Source organism: Pseudopipra pipra, chromosome 12 (genome assembly GCF_036250125.1).
Source record: "Pseudopipra pipra isolate bDixPip1 chromosome 12, bDixPip1.hap1, whole genome shotgun sequence".
NCBI classification, from domain to species: domain Eukaryota; kingdom Metazoa; phylum Chordata; class Aves; order Passeriformes; family Pipridae; genus Pseudopipra; species Pseudopipra pipra.
Genome location: NC_087560.1, coordinates 6894402 through 6915338, shown reverse-complemented (window position 1 = coordinate 6915338; position 20937 = coordinate 6894402). Strand labels below are relative to the sequence as shown.

At 38.4% G+C, this 20937-nt stretch overlaps 1 protein-coding gene across 3 annotated transcripts in view; it reads right to left on the bottom strand.

Annotated features, from left to right (window-relative positions):
- Positions 1-20937, bottom strand: part of MYO1E (myosin IE) — a 124442-nt gene that overhangs the window by 12005 nt on the left and 91500 nt on the right. For all 3 annotated transcript variants that reach the window (XR_010433605.1, XM_064668196.1, XM_064668197.1), the window contains 11 exons: positions 20348-20480; positions 16703-16899; positions 15664-15744; positions 15189-15275; positions 13884-13970; positions 12655-12822; positions 11797-11882; positions 11134-11215; positions 10201-10307; positions 6873-6971; positions 3000-3144 (listed from right to left, as the gene is read on the bottom strand). Coding sequence is in view for 2 of the 3 variants with exons in the window: in XM_064668196.1 (XP_064524266.1) it covers positions 3000-3144; positions 6873-6971; positions 10201-10307; positions 11134-11215; positions 11797-11882; positions 12655-12822; positions 13884-13970; positions 15189-15275; positions 15664-15744; positions 16703-16899; positions 20348-20480 (1272 nt within the window). In the remaining variant the exon portion in view is untranslated. The remainder of the gene's footprint in view (positions 1-2999; positions 3145-6872; positions 6972-10200; positions 10308-11133; positions 11216-11796; positions 11883-12654; positions 12823-13883; positions 13971-15188; positions 15276-15663; positions 15745-16702; positions 16900-20347; positions 20481-20937) is intronic.

Here is a 20937-nt window from a genome sequence, read left to right as displayed (position 1 = left end):
CAACTTTCTTCCCTGCCTGAATTTCACACTCTCGTGTCCATTGGCTCCATCCTCTCTCACCAGTGAAGTTTGTCAGATGGCTGCAGGATTTACAGCTATGACCTTACATTTCAGAAGTATGACATAATAAGATTTTTAGGTCTCCAATGTCAGAAATCAAGAGACCATACTGTTTTATCAAAACAGAAATGGAAGGCGCATCCCCTTTTTTGAGAATTTCCCAGGTCCCACTAAAATACATGTAAATTTAATGCACTAGAACAACTTCAAAATTATTGCAGGATATAGCATATTTCACTATAGCCTTTTACATGCTTAAATGTTTTTTTTTTGTCTCACCAGAAGCACAAGCATTTGGCTAAATTACAGCACTCAATCAGTCCACTGACATGACTGTTGCTTATTATTTCCCTCCATTGTGTGTTAAACATTCATAAGAACTTTTCTTTTGTCTTTCAAAAGAGATAAAATTAGTAAAAACAGGTATAAGAAGCAGCAAACCTGGGCTTTAGGATTCTTTTTTCGTTTGCTACTCTAAACCCTGCAAATCTAGAAAAATACTGTTCTTCATATTGATCTTAAAAAGGAAACTTGATCTAGTGCAAACCATTTCCTCAGAACTCGCTTGCTCTGTACAGAGTTATTTATTCAGGTGTGTGATGGAAATGTAAATAATGAAGCCTCCTTTCTGCCACCCATAAAACCTTATTTCACCGTTGGCAATTCTCCATCTACAGCAAACTTATTAAAAAGAAGAAATCTCCTCAGGAGCACAAGCACTGGGTAGGGTTTCACACACAGCCACGAGTGCTCCTGATGCAAAAACACCCTCAGCCTCAGCAGGGCTGTAACCAACCCTCGTGTAATTCAGGTTACAGGAACAATATTGATGTTGTCTCTCATGAACACTCACCATTTACTTCTCTACCAACAATGCTAATTGTAAAATCTCAGTGCAAAATAATCTATCACCTGCAGCTGAAGGTCACCATTAAGGAAGTTCCACTCAAGCACTGAGCTAAAATCCAGTTCTTAAGCTATAAAAATAAAAATACTACACAAACTCTTCCCTAAAATATGTGTTATAAAGCCTCCTCTTGCACTCCTGAGAAAATCAAGTATTTTTCATCTGATTAACCACAACAGGTGCTCTATTTGGTGGTAGAAAGAAAAAATTTCATTTGCCATCTAAAAGATTATTTTTCTCAAAAGCAATATAACCCTAGCCAATACTTTAGTAATATAAGATGAAAGATGACTGTCTCTCTTAATAAAAGATATAAATCAAACTTGAGAATATTCAGCTCACAAAAAACATTTTCAACTTAAAACAAAAAAGTACTTTTAGCACTTGCTTAAAAACAGATTTCATGGCATTTAAAAAAAATTTAAGAAAACACACAGTAATTGAAAGCATTAATTTAAATTAAATTTGAAACACAACCCAAAAAATTATACTATTTCCAGTCAACATCATGTTTTCCTAACCTACAGAACTGCCCTTCAGGAAAACTCACAGATCCACCATTAAATGACATATAGATGGAACAAGGGCTTAGTATTAACAACATGCATTGGGATGGGAAGAGACATCCACTGGATAAAAACTACTTCCTCTAGAGAACAACCTGGCAGCATATGATGCTGGGGTACAGAATATTAACTTTTTGGCCACTTCAGAGCAAAGGGTAACTAGATCCATCAATCCCATGGGAGCACGTGCCACTATTAAACAGAAGACAGAAACCAGGAAATTATTTCATTTCTTTCTCTGAAAAAAACAGGAATAAGACTCACCCCATTTTTGAAGATGCAGCTGCTAAAAATCTGTGCTCTATAAGGGGCATTTCAGGAAAGACAGATAGTGCCTTGTATGATTTGTTACATAAAACTGCAAACAATGCTACTTTAAAATTTTGTATTTGTTTATCCATGAAGCAGCACAGTTCAAGAATGCAGCCATCACACAAAAATTATTTTGGTTTCTTCCCTTAATTGTTTATATTATTTATATCAACATGCACCTAAGTATTCTAATAACCTACATCTCGAGCACTATATGCCAAGTGTATAAACATGTCTCTCAGATGGCAGGAATGTAAAGTCCCATTATTCCTGAACAATATCTTACCCTATTTATGGTAGAAAGAACACAATGTCTATAATGACTTGGAGAAGCATTATCTTTTTTCTTTTAACAAATTTCTTCCTGTGTGATTGGGCACAGCAGTGTCATGGCCTGAATTACTATTGCTCTGCAGAGCAAAAAATATATTCCTGGAACAGAAAATGATAAATGATAGAAGTGGTCTGCTTTTATTTTAAAATGTAACTTCAGCTAAAGCACAAACTAAGCCCTATGGCTTCTGATGCATAAGGAATAAATGATGGTGAGTAGAGCACAGATTTTCCTTAACAACTTTCTAGAATAGCAATGTAAGAAAACTTTTTTCCAACAGATTTTGTGCAGTTTAGTAGCCACAGGATCAAAACAGCCCCATGATGCCTCCCTGATGTTCTCTTAGAACAGGATTTCAAGTTGCAGTCATTCTGGAACATTGATTTACTCAATGCTGCACAACATATCCTTACTGACTGGGGACCATTCTACCTTCATCAGTAGTTCTTGCACTGAGAAAAGGACCAATTTTCTTGGGTAATGGTCACAGATGTTTTCATGCCATGATATTTCTTCATATGACAGACTGGATGTCACTTTGTGCAACCTGCCACCAAAGCATCTTCATATCCCACCTCCTCTTCTTGATGCATTTAATGCTGTTTGTATTTGTGTCAGTCATGCAGTGGCCTCATGCACTGTACCTGCTGTAAAAGTGCCTCAAATCTCTGGACAGTGTCAATGGCAGACCTGCCCAGCTTCTCTTATACTCTTATGCTTCTCCCACCTCAGCAGATCCCATCCTCCATTTCTGAGTGGGCAGGACTTTATTTCAGCAAAACAGTTGCACATTTAAAGAATCATGTTCTGCCACACTTACAGACTCTGGAGCTTTGATGAAGACTTTGGATTTCCCAAGCTGGTACTGGTCAGGATCCATGTTGACTGACTGAAGCAGGTGGAGGACTCCTTGTTTCTCTTCTCCTCTCCAAGAAGGCCAGGTTGCTTTGGTCAGAATGGCGTACCTGAACCATCAAGGAGGAGAGATTAAGACCTGGCATCCAACAGCAGCAGGATACCACTGACTCTGGGTCAGCATTACCCTGGGGAAGAGTTAACAACTGGAGCAGGACTCAGAGCTTGGTGTGTGCCAAGATGCAGAGTATTAAAATGTTTCTTATTTAGTGAGACCAAATAACTGCAATGAGAAGGACAATAGTGCCCTGGAGTCTCCCATTTCCAGTTGCTGTGTTGCTGTTTGGTAACTGCAGCAGTGAATTGCAGGAAGCTCTGCTGTGATCTGCTGAAGCCCAGGGTGAGGTTATTCACGTACGGTCCAGCTTTGAGTACCTACATCCTTGGTATTCTACATCCATTCCCAAGCACGTGGCCAATTTCTCACTCAAGCCCTCTGAGTCTCTTGTTGGTTGCAAAGGTCTTTTCTGTTTCTAAGCAAGAGACCAGCTCGTGCTCCTGACCCACCTGTCCAGGAGCTGGGCTGCATTTAGCAAGGAGCCACTCTTGGCTCTATCTCAGGTAGCCTTTGGCTTGGCCTCTGGGGCAAGAGGGAGGCAACAGTGATGTTGGAGCTCCCTGGAGGGAACACTGGGAACTGCCCACACAAAGGGCTAGGGAAGGAGCAGGAAGTGCTATAACAACATGGATTTGAGAGAAAGAAGCAGTAGCCTTGTCTCTCATGGTATTCTCTATAATCCCTGAGAATGAAGCAGATGCCAGGTTTCAGCCCCTTTTAAACTGTCCACTTCTTCAGGCTTAACTTGGGCTTTTGGAACTGCCAGGCTGGAGTTACAAAGCTGCCTTGTTCCACTGCCCACCAAAGGAGCACTTGATGGGCTTTAGCTGCCTCAGTGTGTCGATGGGTAAGTAACTTCTTTAGCAGCAGCTATTTAGACTCCTGTGACAAGAAGACTGGAGAACAACTAAATATGTTGTGACAAATCTCTCCCTGAAATATTTTATGTTCTTTACTCTTGACAATTTCTTTTTAATGCTTTAAGGGTACTTAAGTTATATAAACTAAATCATGCTTATTAGTAAAACTATTCAACAAATGACAAAAAGTGATAAGGTATGGAGTTTAGTTTGCTGTAATTTCCAAGTTCTTAAGATAATTTAGGCAGCTCCTAATAAAATGTTTTCAAAAAGCACACAAGGAATTGCTGGAAAATACATTGAAGGAATGTTGATTACTCATAATTTCTAAAATGTTATCCAGCCAGGAACCAGAGACAGTGTCATGCAACTTAAGTAACAACACCATAAAAAGAAAAATAGCAAACAGTTAAAAAGAAATGTATCACAAAACCCAAATACCTCTGAATAGAGGGCACATGAGAAGAGAATGATAAGTGATGAATAATTCAGTAGGACTGAAAACACTGATGTTCTCATGTTCAAATCCATCAGTTAACAAATGCTCAGGTACTATGCTTGATGGTATAATGAATTAGCTCTTACACCACCTTAAATATAGCAAATATAGGATTTCATTTAATACACTGCTATATTTATACTGTATATTATATAAACATAATCTATGTTTACAGACAATGTGTACACTTACATATTTATGTAATTTATCAGTATTATGGGATAAACAGATGCAACCCAGTAAGGAGCTGTACTTTAAAGTAAGTCCTAGCTCATTTATTTAACCTCTTTTGCAGGTTCATCATGTACCACCAGCAGTATAGGTGGATCTAATGAAGTCTGAAGATAAAGGAGTGAGGTTAATAAAGGTGTTTGAAACTGCTACCTTCCACACAAGACAGTGTGACATGACATTTCAGCATGTTACAAATTCTCTCCTACATCTCCTGAACTCTTAAGACCTTTTAATGTAAGTAAAGATCTTGGGTACAAATTAATAGATTTGAAATTCTCCTTTTTTATCAAATTAACTTCATACATTTTACTGGTGTGGCAAGTCTGCAGGGCAGAAGAAACATATTATTCTGTAACATGCAGCAGTGAAGCATTTCACAGTCTGCCAAGGTGACAATTCTATCACTGTTGGCTGCTGTTTAGCAATGCCACTGCAATCTCCCTGTGCTTCCCATCAAACAGGTCATGGCACTACCCAGGCATCTCAGTTTTTCAAGCTTGTGTAATTTACCTTACACTTCATTTCAGCACAAATGTGTTCTTAAATGCTCCTGAAACAATTTCAAACCATGACTGCCCTCCAAAACTATCTCTTATAAACTCACAGTAAGCAGTTGGGTCTCATGTCTAAATCTGGGAGCAGAGAGCTCAGCTTTCAGATGGGTTATGCCTTGGAACACACAGGCCTTTTCAGAGACTGTGGCTTTTTGCATGCAAATGTAAATTTTGTACATAAAAGTCTATTCAGCCCAGAAATCTCCACTTATCTGGAGCTGCCAAGGAACGCCCAATGAAAACAAGTGTCCAAGCATGCACTTCCTGGCCATCCCATGCTCTGCCCGCTCTTACTCACACTGACTCAGGGGGTCAGAACAGAGCTTGTTCTGCATCCTAGGGAACTGTGCATGGAAAGGGAGCAGGAGGGGTTTTACTCCTAACACAATGTTAAATTTAACACAGCTAATTAGTTTGAAGCAAATGGATGAATCCCACAAAGAATGGTTTCAGTGGATGCAGAAGTACCATGTAGTTTTCCTTTGTGCAGACTGCTAGACCAGCACAGCCCTCACAGTCAGTGTTCAACAGCTAGGGAGGCTGAATTTTAATACTCATTATAAATCTGCTGTTCTGTCTCAGCAACAGTCTGAGCCTGAAGCATAATCATGTTTATACATCTGGGCTTGAAGATCGTGACGAAAAAGGAATTTCAAATTGTTCCATAATGAAAATTGAGTCCATACTTGAAGAGATTTTAGGCCTGACTATTATTACATTATTAGAACATTTTTGGTATTATCATGAAGTATTATTCATGGCTTTGTTCTGTGCTGTCTAATTATACTCCACCCCTTGCAAATACTGTTTGGGGTATTATTTTATATTCTCAAATGCAATTCAAAGACTTTCAACAAGAGCTGTTTTGTCACATAATGTCTGTTTGGGCATTTATTAGCTGTATGTCTCAAGTTTCTAAAAACCAGAAGCTGAATGTTGTATAAATCTTGAAACTGCTTTTATTTAAGAGGATTTCATTAGCTAGTGGAGGTAGTTAATCATCTTAACAGCTGGTCCTAAGACACTGAAAAAAGGACTGGTCTTACAGAGCTCTGACTTGCTTTCATTCATTCAGAGAGCAGCTGCAGTGGTTTGAGTTGTACCCATTCCCAGCTGTTGGAACACCACTGGAAGGATAATGAGCAATTTAAGCTGAAGTTACTCTTTACACTGCAATGGTTGAATGGCAGGCATGTATTTCTTTACCTATCCTCTTCTGTCATAGGGAGAAAAGTTGGGAGAGCTAGAGCAGTAACATTTGAAACAAAGGCTAGCAGATCTCAGGCACTGCAGCAGTTCCCTTAACTCTTTAACTCTGAGGTATCCTCTCACAGCACTACCAAAAGAACTGGGGCCTTAGGCAAGTTTACAGAAAAAAATGAAAATACTTTCACAAACACAAAGCCAGGCTTTAAAACAGTTTCAAATCTCTGTGTAATCCAGATCACTGTGCAAGGCAAATGGGGAGAAAAGGGTAATTGGGAAATGAGCTCTCAAAACTTGCAGCCTCTTGGTTCCCTCCTCATCATATAAACAAGTGTGCAGCAGTACTTCTAAATGAATGTTACCCTACCTCTGCAGGAACTTCTTGAAAACCCTCCTGTAGGCATAACCAGCTCTTCTTACTCGAATATTTTCTTTCAGACCCAAGTATTCCACTTGATGTTTTACTCTGTGGACAAAAACAACACAAGGTTTACCATCCATTTTCTTTCAGCCTACTCGTGGATGGAGGCTGCAGATTCTTAACAGTCTGAATCATGCTTAAAGACTACTGATTGCTAAAATTCATGCACAGGTATATGAATCTATTCTTCCACATTACCATGCACACTTCAGGGTGGGAAAAATATTCAAGGCAGGTAGACCACAATGCTGAAATAAATACAGGTAGCAGGTTTACCTTAGCATTTTTTCCTAGTTTACCATCCCATTTCCAAGGTAATTAATGTCCAAATTCCTTAGCTAATACTATTACCCATGAAAGGCCAAGTAACTACTACCTATACAATTCCCAAAGGAGCAGGAAACTCTTTTGTGTTCTTTTATTGTAGGTTTTACCGATGCTTTACACAGCTCAAACAGCAACAGTAGCACAGAGCAGCATTTTTTTTGGTTGTTCTGGAGACAGGACCAAGTCTGACGGCTGGAAAAAAGCCCCAGATGCCAAACTTTCACTTCACAAAGAATCAGAAAGAAAGCCAGGTCAGTATATTGGTGAAAAGCTAGAATTCCTCCTAATTTTACCATGCTGCAACAGAAGGATTTGAGGACAGGCACAAGGCTGGCTGAAGCTTGGCTGGTCAACAAACAGTATATAAAAGAACATTTCTTTACATATAATTTAAAAAGTGAGCCTGTAAGAAGCCAGTAATTTTGGTTTGCTTACTATTTCTCTGATTTTACAAAAAATTTTTCAAATCCTGAAACACTCTCAGTTAATTCAATGTTATTTCTCTAGCTATTTTGAAATATTAAATTTCAATATAAAATGTACTGCCCATTGATATTTTTTTTGTTGGGACATTTTTTTCACATGACTCATAGTATGAAGGGAAAAATCTTTTGAAATCCCTTGCTACACAAATGACAAAATCCCTTCTGTTATTTCTTCTTTTTGAAGAACACTTTTGAGAGGTGTTTTACTAAATGATGAGTGATACTGCTCTTTTAGCTTACAATAAAGAATACTAAACATTTTAATCTTGCTGTGTTCAAGGAATAAAGCATATTTGTACCCACTCCAAGAATTCTGGTACAGTAGAAAGTTGGTGGACAAAAATATATTTTCCTGTTTATAGCTTTCCCTCCTGTTCACATCTGGAATAATGCACTGGAGCAACAGTACTACTCCTATTTTCTTACTGTCCTGCCAGTATTAGTGTCCAGCACCAGAGAATTTGAGACATTTTTCTGTTTTTCCCTTCCTTTCTGAGAAAAGGCACACTGAAAATCTCCCTCCAGGCAGCAACCTCAAGCAGGTCAGGGTCTGGGAATTCAGCTAATGCAGCAGTTTTGAATACAAGTCCAAGTGGCTGTGCCAGGACCTGAACAAAAACACATTTCAAGAACACCCCAATTTCTGGAATAACTAAGGTATTATACAAGGTTTAGATATTACACAAGGCCTATGTTTCAGTGCTAAATATTTTTAAGTTATTCAACAGCAGCAGAAAGCTGCAGTTACATGGCTTCTGGGAGCATGAAGTAAGACAGGCTTTGTGAGAGGGTTTTTTCCTTTTTCAGTAACGTTTTCACGGTCTAGTAACCTGCTACTAATAAGCAAATTACTATTCCCATCACATCAGCTATGGGGTATGATGCAGCATTATGTGATCACAGCAGAAAATGAAGGAAAAAAACTTTAATCAACCATTCAGCAAAATATCACATAAACTCAGTTATGGTTTGTATTTCCCTCTCACAGTAAGATCGAGAAACAACAAAATAAAGCTGAACTTTGAACTGTCATATGCATATAAATTTCTTTTCCCCAGACCTGTCCCTCATTGCCACAGTGAAGTCCTACTAAAATAGGTGGGCAATCACAGATTGAAATGAGAGGGAATGTTAGGAGTTTTAAACAGGGATGAAGCATTACCATTATAAGCAGCACTTCCATTTTTGTCTCAGTTTGATAGTGCACAATCCTTTGTATTTCACTTGGCAAATACAGCAGCTACTGATAACACACCATCCTCATTATGGGAAAACAAGAAGAAATCTTGCCCATTTTTGCTCTAAAAGGGGTTTCCTGAAAGCTGCCCTTTTCTCAGGACTAGGATTTTATTTGTTTGTTTCCTTGGTTTCCCAGCAACACCTTCCACAATAACAGGCCTGTTTCCAAATACCTAAATGATCGATTTTAAAAGCCCCTCAACTTGTAGTTAAAAGTTTTATAAACACTTTTCCCAGGATCACTTTCTTTCCCCATCTTTAGTCCCCAGTGTCAGTGGAAAATTAAGCCTTGCACAGTAGGATTTTCAGGGTGGAAAAGCTACAGAAAAAGGGTCTCCATTTCCTGCCAAGCCCTCAGTGACATTTTGAAGGGCAGACCCAATTGCTTCTGTAAGTGCTCTCCATCTGCATGTGACTGTGCCAGTCTGCAAGCCAAAGGGCAGGAAGGGAATTCTGCTGGGGGGTTCTCAAGAATGCTTTTTATCAGGCCTTGCAACCTGTTTCACTGTAACAGAAATAACCGCTTGCTTCAACAGCAACTTTACCACTACCAAAAGTACTTGGTATATAGTAATAAATGTTATCTACATTAGGCCCTCACATAGAAAACACACTCTACTGAGCACCTACCTCAGTGCAAAAGAGAGCAGCATCTTTTTTCAGATAAGATGTGATAAACCAAACTGATGATTTAGACATCTATTTAATATCTATATAATCACCTGATACAATATTCCAGTGAATTCTCTATAAAGAGTTAGCTAATTAAACTTAAAAGTCAAGAAGTAAAACAGGAACCTTCTACACATTGTTGGTTATAGGCACTTTCTGGTAAGATTGATACATAAAAGCAGATACAGAAATACTATTGGCTTTTTAGCTCCTTAACAGAAGCTGTTTTTAAATTTAAAAAGTAGCAAAAGTTAAAAGATATGTATAATGCATTTGGTGTGCAAATTCTACATGGAAAACTGAGTCTTTAATATACTAATATACTGGTACTCATGCAAATGTTGATTATTCATAACTGACAGGAAAAAAGCTAAAAACTGCATACACTAACTGCTGATTTAGACCAAGTGACCATCCCTTATCTTCAAACTTTAGGAGGAGTCATCCCAGATTTAGAGATTCTAGTTCTGTTTGTAGGCTGTGTGATTAGAATTATGAATTTTTGTGGCTTCTTTAGAGTGGTTCCCATCACATACTCTGCTTATCCATACCTGCTCTCCTCCCAGTCTCGAGACTTCTTTGTTTCATTTGGTTTGATGCAGCGGATGTAATGGGGTGTGCACTTCATCAGGGTGCCCACAAGGTCGTTGGCTTGTTTCTGTAAAAGAGAAGAAAAACAACAGGATCTGAGCTGAACAGGCTATAAATCCCGAGAGAATTCTAAAATTATCAACCATCTGATTGGATGATTCCATTGACTAGATCCAGCTGACTTTGGTCTTTCTCCAGAACAACCAAAGTGTCTTGAAATAATATGCACCTCATGAAAAGCTTAGTAAAGAGAAGGCATCATTATCTCCAGCTATGTAATGTATTTAAACTACTATATAAAAATAAGGAGTGACAAGGAATGCATCAAGTGAACCTGACTGTCAGGGTGAAATATAAGGAAAGAGGTTGATAAAATATTGATCTCCAAAGTAATGTGTAATCTAAGTGTGTATTTTACAATCAGTCTCCAAAGAGACTTCTAAGACAAAGCCTTCTAACTTCTAACACTTGCTGCCTTATTCAAGGCACACTGTGGTCAGTAGAAAGACTTGTATTGACTTCAGTGGGCGTTGGGCTGCATTTCTGCACTATAAAGAGACCAGTTATCTGTAGTTAATTGTGGGACATCAAGTGGCTGAGTGAAGCGGCTCATTCATTATGCACATGCAAGTACCATCAATTGCTCGTTTGCAAAACCCACTGCTGTGGAATGCAGCTGAACACAACATTTAATGAACACTGGATGCTGGGCAACACACGAGTCTAACAGCTGAACCAATGCATCAATTTGCATCGAGATCCTCCTGATGCCTATCTTTAAAAATGTCTGGACAGCAAAAAACAGAGAAGACTTATTTTAAAATGTATTTAGATATTCATATACAAACACAAAACCACGTGCACCCACACTTTCAGTGCAAAACTAGACATACTTTGATCTTGCTGCCCGCGGTGGTAGGACGGCCCTTCTTGTCCACTTGAAGATTTTCAGGAAACAGAGCCTTTATAAAAGGCCTAGGAAAGAATTTATAAAACAGGGTTGGCATGGAAAGACAATGCAATGCAGGCATGTCAAGGAATGTGCTGTAAAAGTGGGTAGTTGAGCAGAATATAAATAGCTATTTCTATTAATCTAGAGTTATGTCAAATCTATTTTAAGATTAGTATTTTCCACGAGCCTCATTCCTCACAGAGATCCCTTGCTATTTTAGTGAGCATTGGCAGACATGATACCAGACTTCTAGAAGACTTGAAGAAATGCACACTTCTTAAAGAGCAATCATCAATTAATAAAATACATAACAAAAAAACGTTACTTTTTTTGTCAAAGCAGTGCCTGTTTGAGAGGATGCCAAAGCACTGATGGCCTTGTTTGAGGCCAAAACAAAGGGCTGCCATTACAGCATTGGATTCCAACACTGCAGTGCCTCACTTACTCCAATCTGTAGAAAATAAAGGTCAATATAATGCAAGTTGTGATTTATTTCCACTTTTATACAAATGAGTTCACAAGTTGCAAAGTAGAGAAGCCAGGCCCTCTGCATCCATCTGAACTAAGAGTCATTCCTAGCTTTAAGCAAGTTTTGCTTACGTACAAATCACTGCTCTGCATGAGTTCAATCAAGTCCATGAAAAGAACATCCCGATTTCTCTCGCAGAATCCATCCATATCATAAGATACCTGGGCCAAGGTGGAAATTGATTGTTTGTGGTAAGTTGAGAACCCAATAATTAAAGAAAATTTAAATTCTGTCCTCATCAGTAGCTGTTCTGAACTTTTTGGTTAGTCTGGTCAAACCTAGATACTACAATGAGCACCAAATCCCTGCATGTATTATTAAACTCTTTCACAACAAACATAAAGGAGCTTCATCCTTATATTTAAATTCAGTTTAAATTCAAATTTAAAAAGACTTATGGAGCTAGTGAATGGAATATGACACGAGTGAATTTAACACTGAATTTTACTGAAGAAATGTTTTTGCTTAGTAAGGATTTACTGTTATTAACTATAACTGCAGGAAACCATGACTAGTCTGAGAAACAAACCCAAAGAAGACAGAACTGTATGCTATATTCCCAGTTTTATTGGTATATCATCCCCATAGTGTCATTTTTATATCTGAATTCTTTAAATTTACTGCTACTATAACAAGCAATTAAGATTACAATTAATAAAAGCCTGGGGGCACTTATTTGTTACATTTAATATTAAGTTCTGGTTAGTAAGTTTGATAGCAGCAAGGCCCAGACTCGTCTCTCCTCAGCAAGGGACACACATTGGGGCATATTTGTCCTAAGCTCCCTACACTGTGAAAGGACACTGTCTCCTGAGATAATCTGGTTATTTTATATCAAACCAGCCCTTCATAGGGCTTCCCCCTTCCTTTCATTACTGTTCTTTTTCTTCATAAATACATCACAGAGAATTCAGTGATGATTTTCCCCGTTACCTTTCCAGCATAATGATGAATGATAAATCCCTGGTTCCAGCTGTTGAAATGTTCATGAGTCCCAATCTGCATCTGGAGTTTCTGGAGCAGTGTCTGGTCAGCCCCTTCTCCCACCGCGTGCATCGTGGCACACACGTCATCCAGAATGCTCATAATCCCTGGGGGATTCTAAAAGATTGCAGAACAGGAACAGCAGCAGAAGTGAGGAGGGCAAAAAATTATGATGCCAGTATTTCCCCCCCTCAAACACAAAACTATCTTTGCTACAAAACCACCAGAGCAGAGTCAGGAAGAATTTCCCTCCAATTGGCAGAGATTAATTTTTACATAAACAGTTTAAGGAGAGATCCCACTTCATGTAATGATAGTGACAGTGGGAAATAACGGGCAAAACAGTGATTACTGTTGAAAAAAAAAGCCAAAACAAAACCATCAATATTTGTTTCAAGCTTTTTTCTCATTCCACCAAAAAATAAAAAATGACTGAGGAAAGTATTTAAGTTCACATGCTGTAGTTTGACAAACTTAAGAGCTCAATATCTGATATTGTGACAGAAATCTTATCTTCTTCCTAGTTATCCTGATACAGAGAGGAAATGGGTAAAATCTGATGTGCATTTAAGCACAACTCACTACAGTATTTGAACTACTGTTCTGGCCTACATGAGGATAAAGAACTAGCTGAAAAACAACCTATTTCTGTCATAAAGGACAACTCAACATTTGTTGTCACCCCAAATTAGAGCATAAAGACTTGAAACTGCAGAACATTCTGTGGAGCAAAGACACAAAACTTCTTTTATGCACAATACTTTCTCTTCACTTGTTTCTGATTAATTTGCAACAGTACCTCAAAGGAAGGTGGTGTTGTAGCTTCCCCAAACTGAAATACATCTCCCAGGCACACAAAAAAGCATCATCTGATGTACAGTATGTCAGTAAGTTCATGATAAATTCAGGTGGATAAGATTTTATTTTCCATCATTGTATTTTTTAGTCACACATCAATCATGTAGTTCTGTTTTTGGATGGTATCTTAGATGACATATATCTTAGAGCTCTTATAAGACATCTTATGTAAGATTTATATATAGACATAGTATGACTCAGTAACTGAACAACAGTATTTGCATTTTTCCTATGAACCTTCTTGACAGCAAAGCAGTTGCCCAAATATTTTAGTGAAAAACTCTTGTTGTTTTTTCCACCTGTTTGCTCTAAATACTTACCACTTTGTTCTCTATAAGGTCACACACTACTTTATTGTTAAAGTATTCTATTGGTGTCCATCTAATTCCTTCTTGCACATATTCCTCCTGTTAAGTAAAAAGAAAGATGCAAATATTCCTTTGCACTGCAGATGTAGCACTAGATTTACAACACACTCCACAGACACAAACTGCACTACTCATGTTCAGGGAGACTTGCCAAATGTATGATTGGGTGGAGGTGGGAGAAATGACCCTAATGATGGTTAAATCCAGCTCTCTGCTGCCTAAAAGATGAATCGGAATCCCACTCTTCTCCCCACACATTCCTTTGTCATTCATAGCCCTTCACTGACAAGATCAGGAATACTTCTACAGTGCATTTATTGTCAAAGCACTTTGCAAATAGTAACAAAGCTACTTTAACAGTATCTTGACAGTGTACCTAAGCCTCCACATCCTGATGGATTCTAAAAATTCCGACTGTGGCAGGCACGTTGAGGATCAGACCCCCAAAAGGCACGTGGAACGGAGACACAGCTCAACTTGTTATTTCTGTATGCAATTACCATAACCACAAACACATCTAGAGAGTTACTGGGCAAGAACTCACACTAAAATCCGATTAAATTGACCTGTCAGCTGCATATATACGAGTTCAGCTGCACCCTTTGCAGGTCACTGCAATGACTGGGTAATTCCATACAAGGGCAATTGTGTGTGTGCATTCCTGAAAACCCTGGCCCAGAGCTGGTGCCAGCCCTGAGCTCACCACAGTGGCCCTGTCTCAGCTGTGTTCTGCCTGCCCTCCCAGGCAGGAGCTCACCCTCATGTAAAGTGAGATTTTGCAGTAAGATCATGAGCAGAGAACTGCAAATATTTTCACAAGTATTTTTGCATTTGTTTGCAATCTATTTCATTCATATATATATATTTAAAAAAATAGAAAAGGTGTGGAGTTAATTAGAAAAGTATTCCCAGTTAACTGTGTGTCATGTTCAAGGAAAGCACAGGGATGGAGCCAAGCTGCAGTTTTCCATCTCTGTCAGTGAGTCAGACTCTGCAGCAAGCCTGGGCAGTCATATGACTGCATGAGCACACCGTGTGGTGGACTCACTTCTGTACCACTCTGTCACACAACAAATGTCTGCAGCTGATGTGGTTCATAGTTTTAGGGTCAGCCAACAACAAAGGTTGTTTTTTATTCCTTTGTCTTCCTTAACAGGGCAGATTTTACTGTTAACAGATGATGAAACCTCAATTTTTCCAACAATTGAAAAAGTAATAGCTCATTTATGAATGCAAAAATAGTAAATGTCTGGTTACCTGCTCTGCCTTCAGCGTCAGTTCAATAAAAATCTGCTGCAGTTTTTCATTAACAAAGTTGATGCAGAACTGTTCAAAACCATTTTTCTGTAGAAAAGGAAACAATTTAAAAATTAGTCTCCTGCCTTATATACAATAATTTTTAGCTCTTATGCTGGCAATAAGCTTCAAAGAAACACTGTCAGTGATAGATGGGTTGCTGATTTTATAGACATTTTGTGGAATCTCAGATCTTTCTTTTAAGATCAATGACCCCGTTTCTTTGAAGTTCCTTCAATACTTTATGTTTATTAAGTGAGACATCACCAGTGAGATCGCAATGTCCAGGAAGCTCGGTTGGGATTTTTTTTGCTTTTATTCTGGCCACAGGATGTGTTTGGGTTTTTTTTCTGGTTTGGATTTTTTCCCCCTTTAACTTACAAAAAACCTCAGCTCAGTCAGATCTGCTCAAACACCAAGTATTGCATTGCCTTACCTGGAATATTTCAAAGCCATAAATATCAAGGACACCAATGTTATATTCTTCATGGTCTTTCTCCATAGCCTTATTAATAGACTAATAAAACAGAAACAAAATGTAAAACAAAGTGTAGTTATATATTTTAAAGATATTTATATTCTTAAACATTTCTATAAAAATACTGGGTTTCTTAAAAGATAACATATTTTAATTGAATACCAATAAATGTAATAGGTTATTTTGCTTTCACTTTTTAATAAAATGTTACTAACAGCTAGGAAATGAACAGTATGCTATCCTGTTTTCCAGGTCAGTGAGCCTTTGGATCTACTATTTGTAAAAATCCTTCCCTTTCAGTGTAACCAGCTCAGTCGAAGAAAAGGAGCCAACAAAAAAAAGAACAGCTTTCAGTCTGGTATTTGATGCATTTTGCAGATGGTACTCTGAATCTTTTCACCTTATTCTGTGTTTTTGACTGACTCTTTGCAGTGTCAGTGCTGGTACAGGCACACAGTGGGAATTTCAGGGTTGCCATGATGAGGGAAACCCCTGAGACACTGGCAGTGCCACCAGGGAGGACATCTCTGCTTCATCCATCTGTGGTCAAAGGTACAGTCCTAGCCCTCCAACCAAGGGAGTACTTTAGCATGAAGAAGGGAATTTGGTCATCTGCCACATCTGGATGCCGAAGGTGCTCTTTGCAGGATGAGAGAGCAGGGGACCATAATCCACTAATTCTGCCCAACTACATAGGAGAAAGTAAGATTCTGAGCAGTATGGATGCTGCCAGGGAGATGTCAGAGTATCCCAGGGGACACTCATGGCAGGAGACTGAAAGCACAGCTCGTTGCTTCAAAGAACGTGTCGCATTTGCCTCATCATCAGTGCCCTGGGCCTGATCCCCGTGGGCAGGCTCCCACTGCCATGGGCAGGTTTAGGCAAAGAAACACACCAGGCCAAAGAAATGAGAGACAAGAAAAGCACTTTAAGGAACATTCCTGCTGCACTTGTACTGGTTTTGATACTTCAGTAGAATCAAGGAAATCCAACTTACATCCACCAAGTAATCAAACACCCGGGAGTGAAGGGCCTTGGCCAGGGCATCCCTGGTGTAGCAGGCTTGTTCCACATTCAGGGTCACATGGATGGACTCAGATTTGCCTCCCCACTTGCTGTCCATCTGTCTGCTGGTCAGTTTTTCCTTCAGGCGGTCCTGGTTAATTCCCAGGAGAAAAGCAGGGAAAGCCAAAACTGCAAGAAAGATCAGGGTTGCTGGATTATGACTTACAGGCTAAATACAGAACAAAGGAAAAAAATTAACTGTATCTCTAATAACAACAAAACTCATGGGGCATGCAGCTTAAAAAGAAAAAGAAGAGGAATTTAGATTGTCAAAATTTCCCCTATGCTCCTCAAGGACATTTTCAGCTCTTTACTTGCATGGATTTCAATTAAGATAAAGTAAAATAGTCAGCTATTTCTGTACCTTCAGTCCTTCAAACATGTAAGCTGCCTTAGGTCATAGTTTTGAACTATGTGGTTCAAACAAATCACTCTGGGAGAAGATGGAAATAAAACACGGAGAGCTCACACATTAAATAAAATTGACAAGTTGAAATTCTTTGTAAAAACATGAAATGTTTAAAGTATAAGAAAAATTATACTTTATATCTGCTTCCTAATATTCTTTCCCTTTCTTCCTGTAAGTTAGGACATTGCAAAAACTTTTCAATTGCCTTGCCATTTACTTGGTTTTATTTTTTTAATCCCTCATTCTGGAAGTACTTTGCAAATTCTGTTTTCCCTTGTTTAAAAGTAAAGCACAAAAATGCATCTGTGCAACAAGCAGCCACAAGCCCAGTACTCTCTGCATTCTTAGCACATGGTGCAGATGTGAGCTGCAGGTGTCACACACCTTCAGGAATGGAAAAAGAGAAACATCTTGAAAGCATATGGAAATAGCTCCCAAGGGTAACTCCTGGAGTTGGTATTGCACCTTCACTAAACCACATAATCCTCTAACAGTGTTTCTGCATGTTCCATTGGTTTCAGATCTACTTTACTGGTGTGAGGAGGGTGTTAAATAATCACTAAGGCAGTGCTTTACATATCTGTATGTCACAGCTTGAACTCGCTAAACACTTCACTACGTTAATCCAAAATTATTTTTAAAATTGAAAATAACCACCAGCTCTCTGAAATCTGATTTATTACCATCAGCAAAGTGATTAAATTTACTCTAGGGTACTAGGAACCACACACCTAACCAAACTTGAGTCACTGGCAACATCTCTGGTAATTCACTGAGAACTCAGATGGAAGAGCACATGAAAAGGTCAATCATCATATGCTTTAAAATGGAAAAGAATGTAGGCAATTATAGACCAAATATGCTCACATATACTGTAAAGATGCCAGGAAAAGTGCTTAGCCAATACTACTGGTAAGAATTTATGCAGACAGGGTAATGGTAAGAACCACCATGCATAGCTCAGAGACTTCCTCCATAGTGCTAATGATTTACTGTAAGGGAAGAGTAGCTGGCCAGGACTCGATAGAACTTCACATTCTTAAGATGCCTGATTATTTTCCCTAGTTAGGGACCATAAAATTACAGTCTGGAAATTATTATAAAGCAGGATATGCATGTAATTGAAAAAAATGATCCTCAAAAAGTGATCAGTAGCATTCAGTGGAAGAGTTTTAAATACACGTTGTGAAGAAAAGCCTCAGTTCACTTCATGGAGTTTTCAGGAAGTGTAAAACAACTCTTTCAATACAATGCAAGTGTAAAGAGGGATGGTTTAAATTCTTTTCTGCATCCAGGAGAGCAGTAGTAGTATTTGCTGTGATTTGCAACACGGAAGATTTAGAATAAATAAGAAGAACTTTTTTCAACTATTAATATAATCAAGAACTGTAACAGGAATCACTGCCAGTCTCAAAGACTTACTTGTCTAAATGTCTGTCAAGAACAGTGTGTATAGATTTGATTCTGACTCAGACTAAGAGATGAAAGTCTTCAGTGGCCTTTGCATGTTTTTCTGCAATTGGCTGTATAGCAACAAGAACACTGTTGAGCAAATTCCTAAACTTTTTATTCTTTCAGACTTGCACAAAGCATAAATGATCAGTGGTCTTTCATTGTGTTCTATCTTCTGTGGCTACCCAGGCTATAAATGCTGTACTATTTAGTTGGCTAGGACAAACAGTAAACTGGGGGGAGGATTAATGGATAAGAGAAATGAGCCCAGCTTTCATCTTTCTAATGCAGAAACTTCACTAGACATTGCTATATCTTCTCTGGCTTCTTTAAAATCATTATGTTTATGTATAAGTTCTATATTCATTCTACTTCTAATTTTTTTCTATGTATTATTCATACACAACTTCTATATTTGTATCCCAGTGAGCAGTAGAAACATGGTGGACATGGCTCATCACAGAAATACATCCAGCTTTAATAATTTATTTTCAATCCATGTCTTTGCTGTTTGTTATTTTGATGCAACACACTGTCTCTATCTTGTCTGGCTATTAAATGCCTTGATTTCATTTAAACATTAAATACTGTGATTTAAATGGAAGCACAGTAGCTCATTTGGAATCATAAAGCATGTAAAAAAATCCTATACTTTTCTCTGGATGTATACAATGCCACAGAACATTTTTCTTTGGGTTCACTTAATTTCTTAATTTGAGAGGATAGTAAGGTTAAAAATTAATAATTTTTATTTCCCAATTTCTTAAAACAAATAGCAGGAGAGTACTAATACAGTTAGTTGGGTGTGAAGTTGACTGCACAAGATACTTCATTCATAACTAACCTACCAAAAACTAAACAAATGCAATTTTCCTAAACACAAGCCCATTCTGAACTAAGAGTTAAGAGAACAGACAGGTATGTATTGGGTTCTGTATATGTTGTGCTTATCCATTCTGTCCTAAAACTATCAAGGTAGCATAAATCAACATTAGATGCAAGGTATAAATCATGATAAAAATGTTTAAAATGTTTAAAACCATTAATCTTCCAACATCTTGGTCCTGTGGGCTGTGCTGATATAGAACAGCATCATGGGGGGAGGGATGCAAGGACAGGGCACTGTGGAAAATGAAACTGTAAAGAAATAGTGTCTAATAGTGAGGTATTGGTTGAGAATTCTGAGACAGGAAACATGTGTATGCATGGAAACTGCAGTATGCAAATTCTGCATCAGTTCAGTTCTGGATTTCTGTTTTCAAGGCACACATACACATATGTTTGTATGCCTGGGCACCAACTACCTCCTGAGAGCAGGGATACCCTGGAACAGCCTGGTACCTGCCTTCACAGGACACTGAGGTCACACAAACCCCAGAAGGAACCAGTGTTTTATGAATGTGTGCTGATGCTCTGAAAGGAGCAGAGTTCAAGACTGATTGAAAGCATTTCTTGTAATGTCTGTTATTTCATGCTCTAAGGTTGGAACAGGATTTCTTATATTCAAAATGCAAAATCTTACTCCCCCTAAGTCAGTGGCACTTTACAAGACAAAAGAGGGGCCTCAGCACCATTGGTTTTGGAAGAGACCCTAAACTGGCAGCCTTTACTCTAAGAAACGACCCACTGTGTTTGGATAAGCAGCTCTGAATTGCAGTTGTGCCATCTGGGCTGCAGCCCATTGCTGCTCCTGTAAGAGTTTCCAGAGGTACTTACACTCCTCGCTCTCCACTGCTGCATAATTGCCAACTTCTTTGAAGCTGATGTTTCCCAAATGCAGAATTCCTGCCACTATCTGCAGTACCAAATTCTGTTCCTCTCCAAAGATCCCAATCACACTCATTGCATGCTGGGAAGAAAAACAAACAAACAAAAAAATGGAATCAAATACTCCTGTCTTAGAAATTTTTTTAAAATTTTGATGATAAAAACTAGAGCTTTTCAAAGCAGTCCAAATTCCTAAGGCAACCAAATTTCATTGCAGCCTGCTCTGAAATTCCAGAAGATACCAGATGTCCTACTTCAGCATTTTTGTATTTTTTTTTAATTAAATACAGAAGCATCTACACTGCTTAGAAGACGTATTAACAAAATAAATTCTGGAAAAAATAAAATTATTAAAAAACAAACACCTGCTCTTAAGTGTCACACTAAAAACAGCTTCACTGCAAAATGGAAACAATGAACCTAAAAGATAATGATATTATTCCTTCTACACAGACAGTTTATCCTCTGAGACACTAAGAACTGTTAAGCTGTGCTGAATGACTCTAAAAAGCAGCACAGTGTCTGTCTTGGGCTGTGAA